At 39.1% G+C, this 23,305-nt stretch overlaps 2 protein-coding genes across 3 annotated transcripts in view; one reads left to right on the top strand and one right to left on the bottom strand.

Moving 5' to 3' along the window:
• CNNM4 (cyclin and CBS domain divalent metal cation transport mediator 4) overlaps positions 1–22,791 on the top strand; it is a 71,522-nt gene extending 48,731 nt beyond the window's left edge. For both annotated transcript variants that reach the window (XM_074210035.1, XM_074210036.1), the window contains 2 exons: positions 20,151–20,317; positions 20,602–22,791. In XM_074210035.1, coding sequence (XP_074066136.1) covers positions 20,151–20,317; positions 20,602–20,802 — 368 coding nt within the window. In that variant the 3' untranslated portion in view covers positions 20,803–22,791. The remainder of the gene's footprint in view (positions 1–20,150; positions 20,318–20,601) is intronic.
• Positions 4,396–4,907, bottom strand: LOC141504773 (small ribosomal subunit protein uS11-like). Its single transcript, XM_074210039.1, has one exon. It carries the CDS (start codon positions 4,887–4,889, stop codon positions 4,434–4,436), a length of 456 nt encoding a protein of 151 aa, XP_074066140.1. The 5' UTR covers positions 4,890–4,907; the 3' UTR covers positions 4,396–4,433.
• Positions 22,792–23,305: the final 514 nt, after the last annotated feature.

Consider the following 23,305-nt stretch of genomic DNA (forward strand, 5'->3'; position numbering starts at 1 on the left):
CCACTAGTAGAGTTTTGCTCTCTATGTTTTCCTGTAGTTCTTTCAGCATCTCCTCTAAGAATCTGGATGCTATCCCATTGTTTGCATATATATTCAGTATTGAAATAACTTTATTGTCTATGGTACTTTTAGGAGGATAAAGTTTCCTTCCTTATCTCTTTTAACACTATCTGTTTTTGCAGCTGCTTTGTCTGAGATAAGGATTGCTACCCCTGCTTTTTTCACTTCAACTGAAGCAAAATATATTTTGCTCTAACCTTTTACCTTTACTCTATATGTATCTCTCTGCTTCAAATGAGTTTCTTGTAGGCATCATATTGTAGCCAATTCTGATTTTTAAAGCATTCTCTTCCTCAATAACTTTTTGAGTTGTTTTATCCATTTGATCTAAACTGGTTTTTAACGTTATTTTCTTCAGCATATTTTTGGATCTCCTCGACTAAGCTGCTGACTTCTTTTTCATGTTTTCCCTGCATCTTTCTCATTTCTTTTCCCAACTTTCCTTCTATCTCCCTCACTTGATTTTCAAAATCTTTTTGAGCTCTGTCATAGCCTGAGCCCAACTTCTGTATTTCTTGGAGTCTTTAGATGCAGAAGCTCGAACTTTCTCATCTTTTGGTTGTGTGGTTTGGTCCTCCATGGGACCAAAGTAATTGTCTATGGTTAGGTTCCTTTTTTTTCTGTTTACTTATTTCACCAACCTGTGCCTGGTTTTGGGGTGCTTCCTGAACTTCTGAGTATTATTTGCCCCCCCCAGGCTCTGACTGCTCTCCTGGTCTTTGAATGACCACAAGCTCACCCCTCTGCCCTAAGGCTGTGAAAGGGGGCTCCCTCCTGTATGGGAAGGCCTAGACTGATGTCAAAGCCCCAGAGTCCTGTCCCAGGGACAGAGGATAGACCTCAGCAGTCTCCCTCCACTCCCTTACCTTCCGTGGGCTGAGCACTCAGGGTGCAGCTGTCTGGAGGCTCCTGCTGGGCAGCTCCACAGGCCTGCTTCCATTTCCTGGGATCTGGGTTGGCCATGCTGAGGGCCTGAGCTTCATGCTTGTTCTGGCAGAGGTCTCCCAGATGATCTTCCAAGTTGTGCTTGGTGCTTCCTGTGATGCAGGTCAGGAAACTGCTTCTGCTGCTGGGAGCCAGTGCTCCCAAGTGTCCTGGGGCTGTTCCCTGGAGGCCGAAGTTCCTTCAGCAGGGTGCTGCCCCTCCATCCCCGTGGAACAGAGCCTTCCCACTATTTTCCAGGTTACCTTGGGCTGGAGAATTGCCTCATTGTATCTCTCTATCTGTTCTGTCTCTTGATAATTTAGTTAGAGTCATAATTTTATGGTTTTTGAAATATTTTGAAGAGAGTACCTAAGACAGGCTCTTCTCCTGCTGCTATCTTGGCTCTGCTGGAATTTATATTCTTTAGGGAGAGACAAAATATACAAACATGTCTGTACAAAGTAAGTGGAGATGTGTTATGGTGTAGCAGCTAGAGAGCTATCCTTGAACCCTGGAAGACCTGGCTTCAAATATTCTCTTTGACTCTGGGCCAGTTATTCAAACTCATTGTTGCTCATAATCATTGGTAGGAGTCTCCTCAACCAAGAGATCCCTCTGCCAGTGAAATCGCAAATCTAGTTCCTATATAAAAGGAATAATACATCACGAAAGGTGGAGATGGATAAGCTAATACCTACAGGCAGGGAACAAGAAAGACTTCATCTAGGAAAGGTTTAAAGGAAGCTTTCAAGAAAAGTACAAATTATGCTTTCCAAATTTGCAGATGACACAAAACTTAGAGCAAAAGGTAAACAGAGGACATAGGTTCAAAAGTAATCTCAGATATCCACAGATCCCTCTTTTATCCTGGCTCTCTTCCCATCCTCTAAGGGATTCAGACATCTGGTGCTTCCTTCTTGAATTAACTAGAGAATCTAAATATTTCAAATTTGAAGTTTGATTTAGGTTGAAAAGTCTTAATGTCAGAGTTAAAGTGATTATTCATAGAATGCTTTTGTTGAAGATGTGGTTCATTTTAGAAAATGATCTGTAAGAAGTTTGTTCCTTTTTCATTCTTTCATCAAGGATATCTTCAATATGTGCCTAGACCAATGAGATGAGAAAGTAGTCATGGGTTAGTATTTGCTAATATCACAGATAATTCTATACTTTGCTTATTCTTTTCTTTGAGAATTGATTAATCCCTGAAGACTTTCAAAATTGTGTCATTTCTAGCATGCATCATAGTTAATATCATTATGCAGTGATTATTTTTTTCATTTTTAACATTTTAATTTGGTATTGATTTTGACCTTTCTGTTCTGACTAATCATGGATAAGTGACATGGAAATGACTCCCATATATGTGAACAATCACTTCCTTTCTGTTAAGCCACTGCAAATGCAAGACCTCCCATATGGTTATAATTTCTTTGGTAGTCTTCTGATTGCAAATAAATATTCCTTAGGATATAAGACAGAGTATGAAAAAGTGCTCACCAATGCTATGGTAATGGATCATGTTCTGGGCAAAGACTTTGAATGGAAGAGAGATTCTTGCGGTATTCCTCAAGGGTCAGGTATTCCATTTACTCAAATTTGCAAATGATATTGTATTGATTTTATCAAACCATGGAATACTATGCAGGAAATCTATGCAGGAAAGATCAAGTCATTAAGGAACCCATATTGCTCAGATTCTTATATATAGTTGACTATATAATCATCAAATTGACTATATAATCATCAAATTGGTCCATTAGTTCCTGCTTCATGACTAGGCCCTGCCAACTGTCAGTGAATTGGGTCTTGGAGTCATTAGGAAGAGGATGATATAGATTACCTTAAGAAAGTACACAGCTGCTCCAGACCCAGACTCAAGAGCAAAGGACATCCTCCCCCTCCACTCCCTTCCAATCTACCAGGCAGGATGCCTCCCCGCAGCTTCCCCAAGATGTCTGGGAAGAAGGCAGCCGAACCTCTCCCAGAGGGGGATTCCAGTCCCAACACTGTTCAGTCCACAGATCCAGAAGTCAATCAAGGCATTATTGAATTGGCCAGACTAATACAGGAAATTGGAGACAAGTTGTATTTTGAATACCTTGTTTACAATTTATTGTCCAGAGTTGATGCTGAACTGTGAAGATCCTCAGAATGTTCAGATATAGGCCAGTTTGAGGAAGGAAATGAAGAGATGAAGAAATTTCATGGCCCTTTAAAAGGTGTTCACTGAATATCCATACCCAGGAAAAAAAGTTGCCTTGGAGGTTTATTAGAAGCCTTTCTTAATCAGGGAAAATCATCTGAAGCAAGATACATTAAAAGCAAAAGTGCTTGAAACCTGGAGTTTTTTTGCTCCATTTCAACAAGGTTGCACATGGAAAGCTAATATGAATGTTACCTGTCACTGGACATAACGCCGACCTTAATGTATTGTGAATTGGATTGATTTGGTTTCTTTTAGGTCATTGGTACTACATGTATTTGAAAGAAAATGTGGTTTTTTTGTTTTTTGTGGAAAGGGATTAAAAGATTAAACTGTGGATTAAAGAAACAGTATGAATTTGGGAAATTTGATAAGATTTCTGTATTTGGACTTTTTGTTTTCTCTAACAACTAGGAATTTTAAATGTACCTTCCATTTGGTTCTGAATTTTCAAAGGCCTTATTTATTTAATTTATGATTTAGAAAGTTCTGTGATCCATTTTTTGTATCTATGAGGTGATGTATGACATTGTGGCTGACTTGTTATTGCATTAAAAGTTCTCAAAACCTGCATTAAAAATAACCATGTTTAAAAAAAAAGAGAAAGTACACAGCTTCTCTGGTGGTGCCACCAAACAACTTTTTTTTTTAAGCTTCATGAGTTTGCATTTTATAACTGAAAGGATCTTAGAATCTAACATTTCTTGTGTGGTTCAAGGATTAAGAATGATTCCATTTTATCCCTGTAACAAACTTTGATATTGTTTTTGAGACCTTATGGATCATTTAATCCAATCCTTATTTAGAGATGGTCCAGTTGAGGCCAAGAAAAAACAAGTTATCACAGTGACAATACATCTTTATAGAGCCTATACTGATTTGATGGGGTATAACATACAGTGCATTTTAAGCATATAAGAAGCATAAAAACATTAGGCAACATTAAAATTACAATAGTCAACCATGTAGAATATAATTTAGGTATTAACAAACTAACAGGCATAAAGTAGTACTAAAGTACTGATTTCAGTCAAGCAATATTGACTGATCGGTTCCTTTTTTGAACTTATATTAATGATACCATTGCTAAGTCTCTTTGGGTCCTAAGCTACAAAACAGAATCCTTGAGGGACAAAAAAGGGTTCCCAGACAGCATCAAGCAAACTATGTCACTGGAGAACACCAGAGACAAACAAACCATTGTGATACTTTTATTGTCAAAAAAATAATACAGCAACGAAATTCACAGACAGCGACCTCGGCAACCACCCTTTCTGTGAGTGCTGTCAGAAGGAATTGGAGTGACATCCTCACTCCGCCCAATCTTCATTCCAGAACGTGCCAGAGCTCTCAGGGCTGACTGCGCACCAGGGCCAGGTGTCTTAGTCCTGTTGCCCCCTGTTGCCCAAAGTTTGATGTGAAGGGCAGTGATGCCTAATTCTTTACATCTCTGGGCAACATCTTGAGCAGCCAACATAGCAGCATAGGGAGAAGATTCATCTCTGTCAGCCTTGACCTTCATTCCACCAGTTACTGTGCAGATGGTTTCTTTGCCAGAGAGATCAGTCACATGAACAAAGGTGTCTTTGAAGGAAGCAAAGATATGGCAGACACCAAACACATTTTCTCCCCCTGCAACCTGAGGTCCAAGGCTGATGACCTGCTCTTCCTTCTTTTCCTTCCCCTTGCAAGGTGCCATTTCTGCTCCTCTGCTTGGGCTGCCAACACCGGGAAAAAGCCACCAAACAACTTCTAAACAAAAGTCATCTTCTGAGTAGCAATGTCTTTTTGATTCTACTATGTGGTTACAAATAATGGAACACCATAACCTTTTAGAAAGAATTAAATTTGTAGTGATCCAAGGGGTGTGATCTCTTTTGGTCTTGGATTACCTACATAGATTAGAGATTTATAGAAGAATCAAAAAGTGGACTTCTGTAATCTAGCTTTGGTTTTGTTAGCTTTATACATATTGTCATTCTGTGAAATACAGTGCTAGAAAAAGAAATGAGATTCTAATGTTTTTAAGAACTTGTAACAGTCAGATTTTAGAGTTAGCAAAGACTTAAAAGAAATGTCATAGCATTTCAGAATTGAAAGAGACCTCAGAGGTCACCTAGTACAACCTGTACTTGAAGGAGGAGTATCCCTTTCCTCTACAGCTCTCCCAATAAGGAATCATTCAGACTATGTTTGCAAACCTCAAGTATAGGGAAGCTTCTTCCCTCATGAGACAGTTCATTTCACAATGGCAGAATTCTTAATTGTTACATTAATATAATAATTCTTTATTTCATTAAGCCTAAATCAATCCCTCTGAAAACCCATGGTCTCTATGTTGACCCTGGGGACTAGAAAGTCAGAGATTACTTACAGGAGTCCAGCCACTGCATCCACCAGTTCTGTCAGTATCCTGGAATGTAGTTCAATTGGACCTTGGAATTTGAACTATCAAGACTAGCTAGTTGCTTTTGTTCTATCCTTTTAAATTTTATGCTCCTTTTTAGAGAAAACAGAAATAAGTTGATAGTTGAGTAGTTGAGCTTCTCATCATCATAAGTTACTAGCTATGTGGCCTTGCAAAAACCTAAAAAAAAAAATGTCTATTGTATGCTAGGCACTGTCCTAGACATCAGGGATACAAGACAGATAAAATAGCCCCTCCCTTCAAGGTACTTACATTTTATTTTCATTGACCCATTCACTCTAAGTAGTATTCTATTTTATATTCATCCTGTATTACCTTCCTTTTCTTCCATCTTATATTCCAAAGCTTTTGCAATCCTGAATTGAAGTGTTTCCAAATCAGTCTCTTCCTTTTTTCCTTCTCATGAGCTATTAGATGCAAAGATTGTTTTTTTCTATTTGACAGTTTTCTTATTCTATTGATTTTGTTTATGCAAAAGGTTTGTAATACAAGACGGAAACAAAAGAAGGTAATACAGGATGAATACAAAATAGGATACTGCTTTGTAATAATAACCTAATCAAAAATATTTTATCTTTTGTGGTTGTCTTAGTCTCTTGTTTGATTATATACTCCTAGTTACAACCATGAAAGGCTTGTTTTTGTTTTTTCTAAGTTCTATCTCCTAGCTTTACTATTTTCTTTACTCTCTTTACTATCCCTCTTGTTTTGTGACTGTTTATCTTTCTATTTTGCTATTTAGATATAAGCATCTAACTTCCTTTCCTTCTTTTTCAGTTTAAAACTCTCTTAATTGTATTTTCTAGACTCCAGGCAAATATATTTTTATCAACTCCTATTATGCTCTTATATACACTTTTGTCTCCAATATTTTTAAGCTGTGGTCCAAAAATTCAAATCCTGTTTTCATCTTTGTTTTTATATGAATAAATTTTATTTCATTTTAACATTGCAGATAGACATTAAGCACACAAACAAAAAGACATTTCCCCTCTCCCAAAATCAGTGAAAAATTTTTTTACTTGACAATATTGCTGTTATATGCCACTGTTCACTTTTATAATTAACAATTTTTTAAAAGAAAGCAACTTTCACATGGTAGTATCAAAATTATCCAATGTGAGTTAGTTGAATTTTATTGTTTTTTAACAGTCTTCCTTTTCATAGTTGTAATTAGTGTTTATATTGTTCTTTTTCATCTTTTCTAGTCATTTGTTCTCCCTTAATGTCTTTTCTTATTTCTTTTTTTTTTAAGTTTTTTCAAAGCAAATGGGGTGGGGTGGGGTGGGGGTTAAGTGACTTGCCCAAGGTCACACAGCTAGGTAATTATTAAGTGTCTGAGGCTGGATTTGAACTCAGGTCCTCCCTACTCCAGGACTGGTGCTCTAGTCACTGTACTACCTAGCTGTCCCTATCTTTTCATATTTCTTGGAATTCTTAATAGTTTGCAATTCCTTATGGCACAATATTCCTATGTGGCCTCATACCATAATTTTCTTATCCTTGTCATATTTGTTGATCATATAGTTTCCAGATCTTAGATACCATCCTCTTAACCAGCCTTCATTTTCCCAAATCTGCCTTTCTCTTTAGAAATATTTAACTTCAGTTGGTAGCAGTTAAACTTCCTCTTGTGCCTTATATAGTATTCAGTTTCTTCCAAGTTTAATAATCCCAAATGATGCTTTCTGGGATACTTCTGTCAATGTGATTTGTTGTCAGGTGAAGCATCAGATATGTATGGTAGTCATCAGATTTGATAAGCATTGAAAGTGCTCTTACCTATCAGATACATGACTAGAAAGAGAGCAGACTTCTTTGTTATTAATGTCAGTTCTATAGATAGCTGCCCTTATCAGATATTATAACAGCAAAGGGAAGAAATCCACAAAGCTACTGCAGGGAAGATTGGATAGAGAGTTAATCAGCAAAGAATAAAAAGATTGTTGCATAGAAGTGAGGACCTCTTCGAGATTAGATGATATGAATTTTATAAAAGGTCCATTTGGCATGGTTGCTTAACTTTGTACAACTTTGTTTTTTAGCTTTCCACTAAGAACAGAGAAGGATGATGATGGGAATAACTCAAAGTTTGGTTTAGTAATGCATGGTAGCTGCTGGGACAAGGAGTACAAGGATAGAGAATTGTATGTAATTTAGTATTTCCAGTTAAGTTTAACTGATCTTGAATTGAGAAATTCAATGCTACTTGCTTCCCATTACTCTTTCCATACTTTCCCTCTGATTCCATCATTCAGCAATTTCTCATCTGAGGTTCACTCTATCTAAATATGTCATCTAGTCCAGATCCAGATGGCAGTCATATTTTGACTCTTAGATCATTTTGTTTCCTTTCTTACTATCATTATCTGGCTGAATTTTTTCCTCCACCAAATTTTGTCCTGATTCTAGGAGACTACAATATATTTGTTGCTATTCCCTTGAATACCCTTGCCTCCCAGTTCTTCAGTCTCCTTACCTCCCATGACCTACTTCTGGAAACCTCACCAGTTACCACATAGAAACAATCTCACCCTTGATGTCACAGTCAACCAAGTTCAACTTTCCCACGATCAAGAATTATGAAATTCTTCTATCTAACCGTAACTTCCCATTCTTCCATTTCTCCCTATGCTTCATTCTTTTGCCTCCATATCAGTTGTGGGATAAGAATGTCTCATTTTGTATCTCTGCTTTCATTGACTCCAATCTCTCCATCCTTCATTTCTCTTTCAAATCATTATTACCATGCTCTTGTTTCTCTTTCCTCCCTTCTTTGTCTTGACCTCACAGTTTGATAGTTCAACATTATACTATTTTCTACCCTTGGATCACCTGCTCCCTTGTCCTTATGATGATCAATATGCCTTGACAAAATCCAAACAAAAAAATTGGATATTCTATAAATGATTGTTAGTGAGGCTGACTGTACTCTCACTGCAGCAAGGCCATTCCTTTACTCTTCCTCATTTGATTATCTATCACAAAAGTCTCCAAACTTTTTTGATCACACACCCTTCATTAGCATAAAAGTTTGAACTTTCACCTACTATATATCTTTATGAAATTTATGCATATACATTTGTACCACCCAGAATGGTTCACTGAATAGAGTGCTAGACCTAGAGTAAGGGGACTTGAATTCAAATTTGGCCTCAGACTCTTACTAGCTGTATGACCTTGGGTAAGTCACTTGACCTTAATTGCCTCAGTTTCCTCATCTGTAAAATGAGCTGGAGAAGAAAATGACAAAACACCCCAGAATTTTTGCCAAGAAAACCCCAAATATGGTCAGAAAGAGTCAGACACAACTGAACAACAAGAACAACAACAAAAAATAATTGCACAATTATCTATTATAAAACATAAAAATAGAAACTTTTTTTTTAGATTTTTGCAAAGCAATGGGGTTAATTGGCTTGCCCAAGGCCACTCAGCTAGGTAATTTAAGTGTCTGAGGCCAAATTTGAACTCAGGTACTCCTGACTCTAGGGCTGGTGCTCTTATCTACTGCACCACCTAGCCACCCCTAAAATAGGAATTTTTAAAGGAACCAGTATTGATTATTTTTAAAATAATATTTTATTAATGGGATGAAGACTTATGCTATTAATAAAATCATTCTTGATAACTGGTAGAGGGAAGATCATATTTTTAGTGAGAGCAGTGTGATTGAATATGCATCATTATGTTAATATTATATATATGTTCTGGGGGAACTTGGTAGGCTTGTAAATAATAATTGTTAGTTATCAGTCATTCACTTAGTTAAATCAATATGTTTAGTCAGGCAGGTGAATTTCAATTCTTTTTTTTTATTTAGGCAATGGGGTTAAGTGACTTGCCCAAGGTCACACAACTAGGTAATTATTAAGTGTCTGAGACTGGATTTGAACTCAGGTACTCCTGACTCCAGGGCCAGTGCTCTATCCATTGTGCCACCTAGCTGCCCCTGTGAATTTCAATTCTGAAAGATCATTCCTTCCCATTATAAAAAATCTGAGCTGCCAAAGTTCTTTCTGTAGATGTGTGGCTGCTGCTCTGGCATATACAGCCAACTGAGGGAGTTACTGATGTTGTTATGATAACCTGTGAATTAGTGTGTGCTTACCCTCAGAAATTGAAAAGGGGAGTTTTTCCAAAAGGTGTTCTAAGGACATGCATGCCCAGGGTCTTGGTCATAACTGTCCTGAACAGCTGGGGCAGGCCATTGAGAGGCAAAGTTGAGAGTTATAGAACAAAGAAAGGAATTGGTTCAGGTCAGAGTATATTGGACTTATAATGTGTGAAGGGGGTGGAAGAGTTTTGCTTGGGACACACTTGTGAGTTGGCTAGCACTAAAAAGATGAGAGACAGCAGCCTATCTTCTGATTGGGTAGGGCTATACACTGTTCCATCAAACTTCCATAGCTATTGTTCCAAGTACTCTCTTCTGGCCATCCACAACTCCCTTTCCCCTGACATCCTTTCATTATTGTTGTTGATCATGTCATATTTTATATCTGACCCTGCCTTATAACTTGACTAAAAAACTAGGGGCTATTACCACAAGCTTCCCCTCACCCTACATGTCAAAGCCCTTTGACATTCATTGTGAAAGAAAATTCTCTGCATTTGGGGCACAAGCCTGTCAGAAACAGTTCATTTTAATTTAAATTATTATACTCTAAGTACCTTCTGCTTAGAGTGGAGGTTCCAAAAATGGGCAATTTTCCTTTGACTTTAAAAATCTCTTAAAAATAGCTATTTTTGAATTGACATTTTTAATAGTCTGAAATAGAGTTTAAGCAACAGTTCATTTAACAATCTTTTTCACCAAACACAACAATAGTCACTTAACTTTTGGCCTAGAGAATAATTTTCTGAAAACAGTCCTATCTTCTCTGAGCTTGCTCTCTCTCTCTCTCTCTCTCTCTCTCTCTCTCTCTCTCTCCTTAAGGATTCTCTTTTTTAAGTTGGTCACAGGTAACTTTTAGAGATACTTCCCATTATGTCACGTAATGAAAGACTTCTTCCTTTATATTGCTCATTACTACAGGGTACTGCTTTTAATTGGATCAATCCAGGGCTTATTCTAATTCTGTTCTCTGGGAGATTAGAATTCTTCCCTGAATTTGTGTTTCAGTTTCCTCAAAGTGGTATTCTCCTTGGTAGGGGAGGGGAAGAGCTGTATAGGGATTAGTATAAGACTTTATTTCAGAATTGAAAGTTAAGGAAAATCTGGTATCTAGTATAACCAAGGACTTTAAACTAAAGGTTTTATTATTTTGGAAGTTTTTTTAGTTATTTTATTTAGTAATATGGATGCTAAAGCTGGAAAACATGTGCTTCTAGGCCATCATCCCCCTTTCTCTGCTTCTTTACTGGTATTTCTTACCAAGTTTGTCCCCTCTGAAAGATTGTCCCCAGAATCATCCACCCTCTCTCTATTATGTAATTTCTTCCTTATTATTAGCTCATTTTGCCACCTAGTAACAGAAATAGGTCTATCTTCTTCTTAAAAAACAAACAAATTCAAATCACTTCTCTTGACCCTACCATTCTATATTCTTCCTTTGTTTTCCTGCCTTTCACAGCCAAATGATGTAACTACTCATTCTTCTTGATCTCTCTGCAGCATTTGACGCTATCTACAACCTTTTCTGGATCCTCTTTCTTCTTTTGTGCCTCCTGGTTCTCCTATCTTGGTATCTTTTCTCTCCTATTTGATCCCTTCTTCTTAGTCTCCTTTGCTGAATCATCATTTACATTGTTTCCCTAGACTTTGATACACCCCAAGGCTCTGCTCTGGGCTCTCTTCTGTACTCTCTTGGTGACTCCATCAGCTCCCAGATCTGTTTTTAAAGCTCAAGTCTGTCTCCCAGATTCCAGTCCTGTATCAGACTGAATCAATCGATCATTCAGTGAGCACCAATTAATTGATAGTTGTGTGCTAAGCCCTATGCTAGGTTTTGGAGTTTAAAATGCTATGAGTGAAACAATTTGCTCCCAAGGAGCTCAAATTCAAATAGAGGAGAAAGCAAAAGTATGAATATATGTGGAAGAAAAAAGAAATATTTCAAACAGGTAAAGAAGGTTTACATTCTAGATATGGAGGACAACACAGAGAGAGGGGGTGGAGTGTTATGGATGAAGAACAGAAAGAAAGTCAGTTTGGATAAATAGATGAGTACAAGAGGGAGAATAGGGGCAACTAGGTGGTGCAGTGGATAGAGCACTGGCCCTGGAGTCAGGAGGGACATGAGTTCAAATCTGGTCTCAGACACTTAATAATTACCTAGCTGTGTGGCCTTGGACAAGTTACCAATACCTTGCAATAAAAAAAAAAAGGAAGAATACTATGTAAAAGATAAGTTGGAACCAGATTGGAAAGGGCTTTAATACTCAAATAGGAATATATGTTTGATTCTAAAGGCAATAGGGAGACACTGACTACTTTTAAGGAAAATTACTTTGGCAGCAGTGTGCAGGACAGATTGGAGTGGGGTGAAATGTTGGGGCTAGAAGGCCAGTTAGGAAACTGTTCCAATAATTTAGTCAAAAAGTGATGAGACTTGGTAGTTGTGTGAGATAGAGAGGAAAAATCAGATGTAAGATACAATAGAGGTCAAAATGTTGTGGAAGTAGTATCATCAAGTTTTGGCAGATTATGTGGAATGAAGAAGAGCGGGGAAAAAATAAATAAAATCTTTCTTTTAAAAAAGGGAAGAGCAGAGGAATTAATTTTTGGCAGGATTGTGAACCTTGTACCTTTGATATTTTGTTATCATCTAAGTCTCTCAGGCTGAAGAGGTTCAAATCTGAACCTTCTACCAAAATTTCCAAGTTTCTGCCAAGGATACCACCACTTATCCTTCTAGTCATTCAGCTTTACAACAGAAGGTCCTCCTTATTTACCACTCTCCCTCATTCATCCCCTAAAATCCTTCACTTGTCAAGTATTATTAATTCTACTTCTACAGCATCTTTTGTATCCACACCCTTCTTTCCATTCACATGTTCACTACCCTAAGAAAAGTCCTCATCCCTTCTCACTTGTACTACAATAGCCTTGGAAATGCCTAAAGTATGTCAGTCTACCTTCCACACAACTACCAAAGTAAACTACTGAAGCAAGGAAAGGGATATTGAAGCAAGTATGTTCCTTGGACAGGGAGGGCTGTGTAGACTAGATGCCATGGTGAGTTTAAGAATACTTTTTTTTTTTAGGTTTTTGCAAGTGGCCACAATAATTAAGTGGCTTGCCCAAGGCCACACAGCTAGGTAATTTTTAAGTGTCTGAGGCCAGATTTGTGTTGTTCCATATTCAAATCCAAAGCCAGATTTGAACTCAGATACTCCTGACTCCAGAGCTGGTACTCTATCCACTGCACCACCTAGCCACCCCATGAAGAATACATTTTGAAAAGAGATGGAATGATAAGATATGACCAGAGAGATGAATTTCAGAACTCAGGATAGTCACTGAAGAAAATAAATTTGCTCATGATAATGAGATTTAATGTTTGGCCATCTCTGTGAGTAGCTGTGGTCATATGAGTTGAGAAAGTTGATGAGGTAGGAGGTCAGAATGTTTTCAAGAGAATGCATGTATATGTTAAACTCCCTCAATATTAGGGCAGAGGTTAGGATAATAACCAGGATTTGAATGTTGGTGATGTTGGATAGTTAGATAGCAAGGTGATCTGGTGGGTAGGAGACACAGTAGCAGTAAGCACTGGAGAGGGTAGGCAAGTATACAGTCTGGAGAGAATCTGGGTGATGGAAAATGCTGGGTGATGGGAAAAAAAATGAAAGGAAGATAGAAGGAGGTTTTTATTTTGTTTAATGACAGCAGACATTCCAGAAGTCACCAATGGAAGGACTGAAAACGAGCAGAGTTGAACTTGTTGGTGATACTAGCTCACTGAGAGGAATCTGAGGAAGTGTTTTCACCAGTGGTGTGGGGAGGGGATTAGAATGTCAGTCAGGAAGAACAAAATAGTTACCAGGCAGAATTAAGTGCCTAGTTGAGATTTGATAACATGAATTTGTAGGGGATCTTAGCATTATGATGGTGCTCATTGATGTGACTTCCTCCAATGGGGTTCAGGAGCTCAGAAATTGAATTAGAGCATGGAAGGTAAATAATGATCCTGGGTTAAGGATCCTTAGCATGTGGGTAGAGTAAGTCAAGGGACATGACATTGATTAATTAATTTTTTTTAAATATAAGGTCAGGAGGGAGGAGCCAAGATGGCAACAGGAGAAGAGCCTCTCTTAGGTGCTCTGTGTCAAAACTTATAAAACTTATAAAATAAGGACTCTAACTAAATTTTTAAGAGACAGAACCCAAAGAGGCATCCAGTGAGGAAATTCTCTAGCCCAAGGTAACCTGGAAAATAGCAGAAAGGTTCCGCTCCACGGGTTAGAGGGGCAGCCCACCAAAGCAAAGGAATTTCAGCTTCCCAGAGGCAGCCCCGGGACACCTGGGAGCCACGGCTCACCACAGTGGGGGCATTTTCCTGATCTATACTCCAGGGAGCACCAGGCACAACTTGGAAGATCAGCAGAGGAGGGTCTCTGCCAGAGCAAGCATGAAGCCCAGTCCTCAGGGCACTCAGCAAGCAACATGGCTGCTGCAGCCCAGATCCAGGAAATGGAAGCAGGTGAAGCCAGTAAGCAGGAGCCCCCAGGCAACTAAGCCCTGACTGCTGAGCATATCAAGGGTAGGGGAGTGGAGAGAGACTTCTAAGGTCTGTCCTCTGTACCTGGAACAGGACTCTGGGTCTCTGACCACATTCAGATACTGATCACAGTCTAGGCCCCCCATAGAACAGCAGGGCCCCCCCCACCTCAGCCCCATGGCAGAGGGGTGTGCTTCTGGTCATTCACAGACCAGGAGGGAAGACAGAACTTCACACACTGAGAGCCTTGTGTGTGGGGGTGTCTCAATAATACTCAAAAGCTCAGGAAGCACCCCAAAACCAGGCACAGACTGGGTAAATGAGTAAACAGAGAAAAAAGAGGAACATCATTGAGAAATACATTGTCTGTGATCCCAAGAAGGATCAAAATACTCAATCTGAAAATGAGTAAGTACAAGCTCCCATATCTAAAGACTCCAAGAAAAACAGAAATTGGGCTCAGGCTATGACATTTCAAAAAAGATTTTGAAAATCAAGTGGGGAAGATAGAAGAAAAATTGGGAAAAGAAATGAGAGAGATGCAGGAAAAACATGAAAAAGAAGTCAGCAGCTTAGTTAGGGAGATCCAAAAAAATGCTGAAGAAAATAGCATGTTAAAAACCAGCATAGGTCAAATGGATAAAACAGTTCAAAAAGTTATTGAGGAGAAGAATGCTTTAAAAAGCAGAATTGGCCAGATGGAGAAAGGAGATAAGAAAGCTCCCTGAGGGAAGCTGCTGACTTTACAAGAAATCAAGACACAGTACTTCAACACCAAAAGAATGAAAAATTAGAAGAAAATGTGAAACATCTCATTGAAAAAACTACTGATCTGGAAAACAGATTCAGGAAAGATAATTTAAAAATTATTGGGATACCTGAAAGTCATGATCAGGAAAAGAACCTTGACATCATTTTTAAAGAATTCTTACAGGAAAATTGCCCAGATATCCTAGAAGCAGAGGGAAAAATAGAAATTGAGAGAATCCACTGATCTCTCTGAGAAAGAGATCCAAAAAAAAAAAAAACCACAACCCCCAGGAATATTATAGCCAAGTTCCAGAACTCCCAAAGTCAAAGAGAAAATATTATAAGCAGCCAGAAAGACACAATTCAAATATCATGGAGTTGCAGTCAGGATCACACAGGACTTAGCAGCAACTACATTAAGGGCTCATAGGGCTTGGAATATAATATTCCAGAAGGCAAAAGAGCTCGGAATGCAACCAAGAATCAACTACCCAGCAAAACTGAACATCCTCTTCCAGGGAAAAAGATGGACTTTCAGTGAACCAGGGGAATTTCAAATGTTCCTGTTGAAATGGCCAAAGCTGAACAGAAAGTTTGATTTTCAAATACAGGACCAGGTGAAGCATAGAGAGTGGAGGAGAAGGGTAAAATATGAGGGACTTAATGATGATGTACTACATGTATTCCTGCATAGAAAAATGATACTATTAATACTCATGAGAAATTTCTCATTTAATAAAGCAGGTAGAAGGAGCTTTTATAGATGAAGCACAGGAGAGAGCTGAATTTGAAGATATAATATAATATATTATAAAAATGGAATCAGGGGCGGCTAGGTGGCGCAGTGGATAAAGCACCGGCCCTGGAGTCAGGAGTACCTGGGTTCAAATCCGGTCTCAGATATTTAATAATTACCTAGCCATGTGGCCTTGGGCAAGCCACTTAACCCCATTTGCCTCGCAAAAAAAAAAAACCCACTAAAAAAAACACTAAAAAATTGGAATCAATGGCTAAAAGGGAAATGTAATGGGAGTAAGTGAAAGGAGAGGTGGAATAGGCTGAGATGTATAATAAGATTTTTTTATTACAATGTGCTATTGCAGTGATATGGAAGGGGGGAAGGCGAGGGGGAATGAGGGAACCTTCACTCTCATCAGAGGTGGCTAGGAGAGGAAACAGCATATATACTCAATAGGGTTTAGATATCTAGAATAAGGGGACAGGGGGAAGCGAGTGTGAATGTGAGTGATGGAGGAGAGGGTAGACTATGGGGGAGAGTGGTCAGATAGAACACATTTTCTTTTTAACTTCTTGCAAGGGGCTGAAATTGGATGGCCTTTCCAGGACCATGGAGCCAGGTGGTTGCTGGGCATGAGGGGTGGTATGTGGGCTTGGGACCTCTTGGCCCCAGGGCCTGTGATCTGTCTGCTGCACCACTCATCTACCTACAGCACATTTAAGAAGAGGGATGGAGTGAAAGAGAGAATATAGTGTATGGTAGTGGGAAAGTATGAATGGAGGGAGTTGCAATCAGCAATGGCAATGGTGGAAAAATATGGAAGTAACTTTTGTGATGGACTTATCATAAAGAATGTGATCCACCCACAACAGAGCTGGTGGTGTTGGAACACAGACTGAAGCATATTTTTCATCATCATCATCATCATCATCATCATCATCATCATCATCATCATTATTATTATTATTATCATTACCATTATTTTATTTTATTTTATTTTATTTTATTTTATTTTATTTTATTTTATTTTATTTTGGGGTTGTTGTTGTTGTTTTTGCAGGACAATGGGGTTGGGGTGGTTTGCCCAGGGTCACACAGCTGGGTGATTGTTGGGTTTCTGGTGCTGGATTTGAGCTCAGTGCTCCATCCACTGCGCCACCTGACTGCCTCTATTATTATTATTATTTTTATTAGTTTAAATTTTAATTTTTTTCTCTTTATTGCTCATGAGGGTCTATAATTTTGGGAGAGTTCTATTATGTTTACTCTTAAATAAGAATATTTTAGTAATGTATGAAAAACATCATTTGTACAAGAATAAAAATTAATCAATTAATTAATTAAAAAGAAAAAGTATATAAGGTCAAAACTGAAGGAAAGTAAGGTCAAGAGAATCAGTGATGGACTGGGAGAACAGGTGCAGTGGAAGGATTGTAGGTTCCATGAGATAAAAGAATTGTTTTAGGAAGGGTGAAGTAAAGAGAGAAAGATGGAAAATACAGGAGACTATGAACAGAGAATAGTTATGGGAAATGTGAAATTAAGTTGTGCCTGTCTTTGGGTGACTAAGGTTGAGTCTTTTTTTTTTCTTTTTTAATTAATATTTTACTTGTTTTCCAGTTATATACAGTAGTAATTTTTTGCAATATTTTGAATTTTACAATTTTTCCCCCCACTCTCCCTTCCCTTCCCCATCCCCCCAGAGAAGGCAGTCTGATAATCTTTACATTGTTTCCATGCCATACATTGATCAAAATTGAATGTATTGAGAGAGAAATCATATCCTTGAGGAGAAAATAAAATATTAGAGATAGCAAAATTATGTAGTACATAAGACACTTTAAAAAAAATGAAGGTAATAGACTTTGGTCTTTGTTTAAACTCCACAGTTTTTTCTCTGGATACAGTTGGTATTCTCTATCACAGGTACTCTAAAATTGTTACTGATTTTTGCATTGATGGAATGAAGCAAGTACATTAAGATTGATCATCACCCCACGTTGCTGTTAGGGTGTACAATGTTCTTCTGGTTCTGTTCATCTTACTCAGCATCAGTTCATGCTAGTCTTTCCAAAATTCTCTGAAATCTCATTCCTCTTGGTTTCTAATAGAACAACATTGTTCCATAACATGCATATACCACAATTTGTTCAGCCATTCCCCATTTGATGGATATTCACTTGATTTCCAATTTTTGCTACCACAAACAGGACTGCTATGAATATTTTTGTACAAGTGATGTCTTTACCCTTTTGCATGATCTCTTCAGGGTATAGACCCAGGAGTGGTATTGCTGGATCAAAGAGTATACACATGTTTATTGCCCTTTGAGCATAATACCAAATTGCTCTCCAGAAAGATTGGATCAGTTCACAGCTCCACCAAGAATGCATTAGTGTCCCAGATTTCCCATACCCCTTCCAACATTGAACATTGTCCTTTCTGATCATATTGGCCAATCTGATAGGTGTGAGATGGTATAAGGTTTAGTCTTTACTCAAGTATATGTTTGGGGCTGAAGGGGATGATGAACTTGAAGACCAAGATGTTGGAGAGGCAATCAGTGTTTATACTGTTAAATATATAATTTTTTCATATTGAGCACCTTGAGAAAGGAGGAATGGTACCCTGGAAATTCACTAGGTGACAACAAAGATTTGGCTAGGGTATGTAGATTGATGGAATGGACCTCAAAGAAAAAGTTCTTAAGAGATGGTAGTTGAGGGGAAGATTATAGGATCACATATTTAGAGTTAGAAGGGACCTTAGGAGCTATTGAGTCTTAATTATCTTATTTTACAGAGAAGGGAACTGAGGCACAGAGAGGTTAAGTGATTTATCCAGAGTCAAGTAACTCATAAGAGCTTTCTGACTCCCACATCCAGCACCCTGTTTTAGGATCTAGGCCTGATGTCTCTGGGGCCATGAGAGCCTCTAGCTTTGTACTGGAGAGGAGAGCCAGGGATAGCCATCAAATATTTGGTGCCTTTAGAAAAAGACAGGTGTACCTGATCTCAAGATAGAAAAGATACAGGAGGAAGATATCTAGGAGGAAGGTGAGTTCCAAAGAAAACACTGAAAGTTATGGCAGAGGAGATTAGTTTCTGAGTAAGAGAATAATAGAGAATGAATTGTTGTGATTTCAGGTGTGTCTGACTCTTTGTGATCCTATTTGGGGTTTTCTTGAAAAAAATGATTTGCCATTTTCTTCTCCTGCTTAGTTGAGGAAACTAAGGCAAAACAGGGTTAAATGACAAGGCCCAGAGTCACAGATTAGTGAGTGTCTGAGGTCAGATTGGAACTCAGGCTTTCCTGGCTCCAGACCCAGCACTTTATCCCCAGTGCCACCTCATTGGGAAAGAATAGGACTGGGAAAGTGGTGGGGGAATTAAGCTGGATAGGTGGGGATAGTTAGTAGGAAAAGCAGTTGTTACTTTTTCATAACAGAGACTAGAAAGTTGAAAGTTCTGGTCATTCCTCTCTAGACATCCATCTTAACTTCTAAAGAATCATATCTTAAACTTCTAAACCAGAACTCTGAGCTTGTTTATAATACATGTAAAACAAAGGCCTGTCCTTTTAGGAGTGTTCTTGTGAAATTCAATGAGCAAAAATAAACTCTGTCTCTATATATAATATGACTGTTTTTCTTTCTTATCTAAGTTATGAATACCAAAGATCTAGATAGGTTTTGACCCTGTTGCTGCCATTTGTTAGTTGTGTGATTTTGGTTAAACCACTAAAGCTTTATGAGTCTCTTTTTCAAAATGAGGGGGTTAGACCAGATAATTTCTGAAGCTTCTTTTGTTCATCCATAACATTGTGTTTTGCTGAAATTATGATCTCCCCCAGCGGTTTTATTAGCTGAGACCACACAAATCTGAGATGAATATTTCCACTTCGTAGATCCTTACCAATACCACTATGAACTGATAGTCAAAAAACACATAACTGGACCATAGAAAAGCACATAACTTGACCATATTGTTGAAGTGATTCATTCCTCTGAATTCTTTCAGTGTGACTTCAGAGGGGCTGTAGATTCACCCTTAGGCCAATTTTTGTAGTCTGTCTTTAGAGATTTGTGTTCAAAGGAAAGTGGGCTTTCTGTACTTATCATGAGGTCAGAATGCAGACCATGAAATAAACAGATAATCCAGTCCCGCCTTGAGGACATTCTGCAGAGGTAGACCTTCCAGATACTTTCTATCAGGCTAGAGAACTCTGTCATTTTGGGAAAATGAATGTATATGATAATTATGGGAAGAGTTGAATTCCTTGAGGTAGGCAAAGTTGACATTGCCCACTTGCCTGCTAAGAGTAAGATTGGGAGGTAAGGGAAGATCCTTATATTGATGCCTCTAACTCTGCTTACAGACCATTCCTCATCCTATCCATCTAGCCTCAGTCATTCACCTTCCTTTGCCGGTCAAGAACGCACAGAGAGCTTCATTTCTCCTATGTCCCCCACTTCGACTAGCACAGTAAATCAGTACTTCTCAGACTTCAGTGTCCGGGCTCTCACGGATCTGCAGTTCATTAAGGTGAGGACTATGCACTATCTAGCACCCCTTGTGCTTCCTCCTATCCCTGCCTAATTAGATCTGACTACATGGATTTCTTTGTCTTTCTTGGAAACAAGGATTTTACCTGATTCTAGTCTCATGTTAAATTCTTCCTTTTATCTGCTGCCTGCTCTGTTTGACTTTAAATGAATGTACTTCATTTTTGTCAAGCCTATTCATCCCTTATTTTCCCTTGGAATCTACCCATTGGTCTATTAGTTGAGATCTCTGCTTTCCATGACTATGTCCCTTTCCCCTTACAGATCACCCGTCAGCAATACCAGAATGGATTGATGGCTACAAGAATGGAGAGCTGCCCCCAGTCTCCAGTAGACAACTTCACTTGTGAAATCTTGTCAGAGAAGACGGAGCTACAGATGACTGATGAGACTACAAGCCTTCTCAATGAGCGAAATACTCTCCTGAACAAGACCAACCACAACTCCCATGAATGCCCCATGTGACAGGGGGGCCCGGGGCCCCCTACCAATCCCTTGGGGGCCTCCCTAGTGGGCCCACATCCACAGAGGGAGCAGAGCAGACAGGGGAGTGTGGCCCTGGCCATCCCCTTGATAACTTGTCTGGCTCTCCAAGCAGATGTTCCCATGCCTGTCAAAGGCAGGGAGGAGATATTGCCCTTCCACAGGGAGCCTTAGTGGAGCTTCCAGGGAAGAGTACTTTCCTGGAATTTCTACAGGATTGCCTGGGATAGTACTACCCAGGGGCAGATCCCGGGGAACAGTTGAGAAGGGGCAGGGATTTTTTTTTTTTAAACTTGAGTGGATTTCTAAAAAAAGCTCATTGCTGCTCTTTCTAAACTTCACTTTGGGGAAAGGGTGGGATGAGGTTGGGATTATGGGGTTAGGAGTTTTTATTAAATTTTTTTTAATGAAAAAGTTGGGGTACTGCCTCATCTGAGGTTTCTTCCCCAGGAAACAATAGCCATAATCCCCTCCCCCTTTAGCCTTGAGCTTCTAGCTTATTTTTCCCTGACTCAGGGATCTCCAGATCCTAGCTACCTCCTCTCCAGGCCTTCCTAATGATCACATCCTAGGGGTTTGCTGGAGGAAGGGGATCATACCCTATGCATCAAACCAGGAACCTAAGATCTTTAGACATAATTATCTAGGTATGTGACTGAGGAATTATTCCTGAGAACTGGGGAAGATTAGTGCTTCTGAATGGTCATCATTCAGCATCTGAAATCCCTTGATCAAGGATACAATAAATGGAACTATGGAAGGGAGCTTCTGCAAAACCAGGGGCCAGAATCTTCCCAAATGGCTCTTATGGTGTATTTGGTGGACCTGGGCCATAACTCTTTCATTCCTTTTGATAACATGGTTCCTCCTGTACCTTCCCCTTGCTCCAGCCCCTTTCTGATGAGAACTGAAAGTGTTAGGGTCCAGAGTCATTAACATCAGCCCCTGCCCTTTCTTGAACCAAAGTCCTGACCCAAATGGAAAGAACATCCAAACTGAAGGAGTCCTGTCTAGGAATAACTCCTTCAGGAATGAGATTGTTCAGGGGCATTTGTGTTGCTGATGAGTTCTTTAGAAGCCAAGTCAGACTCCTCGCCCAGGAGCCACCCCAGATCTCACTATTCCCTATTTTCAATCCAAAACTACCTTCACCTCCCAAAGGTTGATGAAATGAGAGCTGTGAGATAAATGAGGTCCCCTTGTTCCTTACACTGCAGCACAAGGCAGGATACTCTTTCTCTATTGACAGCTTCTGCATTCCCCCCAGGGATGTTGTCCCATCTACAAAGCTTCCTGCCCTGTTCTGAGACAACCATCCTGAATTCTATGGATGTCATTAATGGTACTGTAGGCCTGGAAACCCAAGTCTTTCCCAGAAGGTCTCTGAATGTCTCTTCTTTTTGGCCCCATCCTAAAACTGGAGATCTCCTTATTGAGGATGCATTGGGACCAAGTTGCTCATTGCCTATTGTTCAGAAGGAAAGAAGAGCTGGGGGCTGAGAACCACATGGAGAATAGGAACAGTTTCTTTGAGATATTTATTTATTCCTTTATCCAACCAATTCTATTCTCAAATGCCTAAAGAATCCCATCTCTTGGGACCAAGACATATCTTGTTTCAAGGATGCCTCCCCACCACGTTGATCGTCTGAAAACAAAGGGGCATAATTTTCTCCATTGAGTACCCTTCACTCCTCCCCTGCCTAGGGTAAATTAACCTCCATGGATTTTCAATCACAAGGCCCTTCATGGGGGAAATTCCACCTTAATTCTCCAGGAACACCTGTGACTGTACTCAGTATGGAGGTGATAAAGCTTGAATTCTTTTGAAGCCTGTTAAGAAGGCAAGGGAATCCTCTGGTCTAACCAGGGTAAGCAAATTTCATTGGTCTGAACCAAATGGATGTGTGTTAAAAAAAAAAAAAAAAAAACGAGGCAGATCACACACACACACACACACACACACACACACACTTCTACACCTACCTCTTTTTAAACATATGGTTACTGCCAACAAATGCTCCTTTCTCCCAACTTCTGGATAATAATAGTTCTGCTGATGGTCAGGCAGCATTTCCAAATGTTTCTGGTCCAAAAACTTCCCCCTTCCAGTGGAGGAAGGGGGAACTTTCCAGTTTCCCTCTGACCTGGCCTTACCTTTTCTCCTCTATGCTTTATTCCTGGGTCTGAATTACATACTGGAATTGTCCTATCTCTGCTTCTTCCCAAAACTGAAAGCAACCTTCATAGACAACAGTCAAATACAAAAGCCAGGTCATATCCAATATTGCAAATAACTCCTATTTATTTTGTGCGAGGTTTTAATTTGTATATTTTTGTGATTTTTTTTGGCCATATATTGTTATAAGTTTGACTCTTGGGGAGTTTTGCTGTTTCATTTTGAGTCTGTGTCTTGTCACAAAACTGATATTTGCTAAATGAGATATGGAATTTATTTTTGATTGGTAATAAAAATGAAATGTCT

Source organism: Macrotis lagotis, chromosome 1 (genome assembly GCF_037893015.1).
Source record: "Macrotis lagotis isolate mMagLag1 chromosome 1, bilby.v1.9.chrom.fasta, whole genome shotgun sequence".
Classification (NCBI taxonomy): domain Eukaryota; kingdom Metazoa; phylum Chordata; class Mammalia; order Peramelemorphia; family Peramelidae; genus Macrotis; species Macrotis lagotis.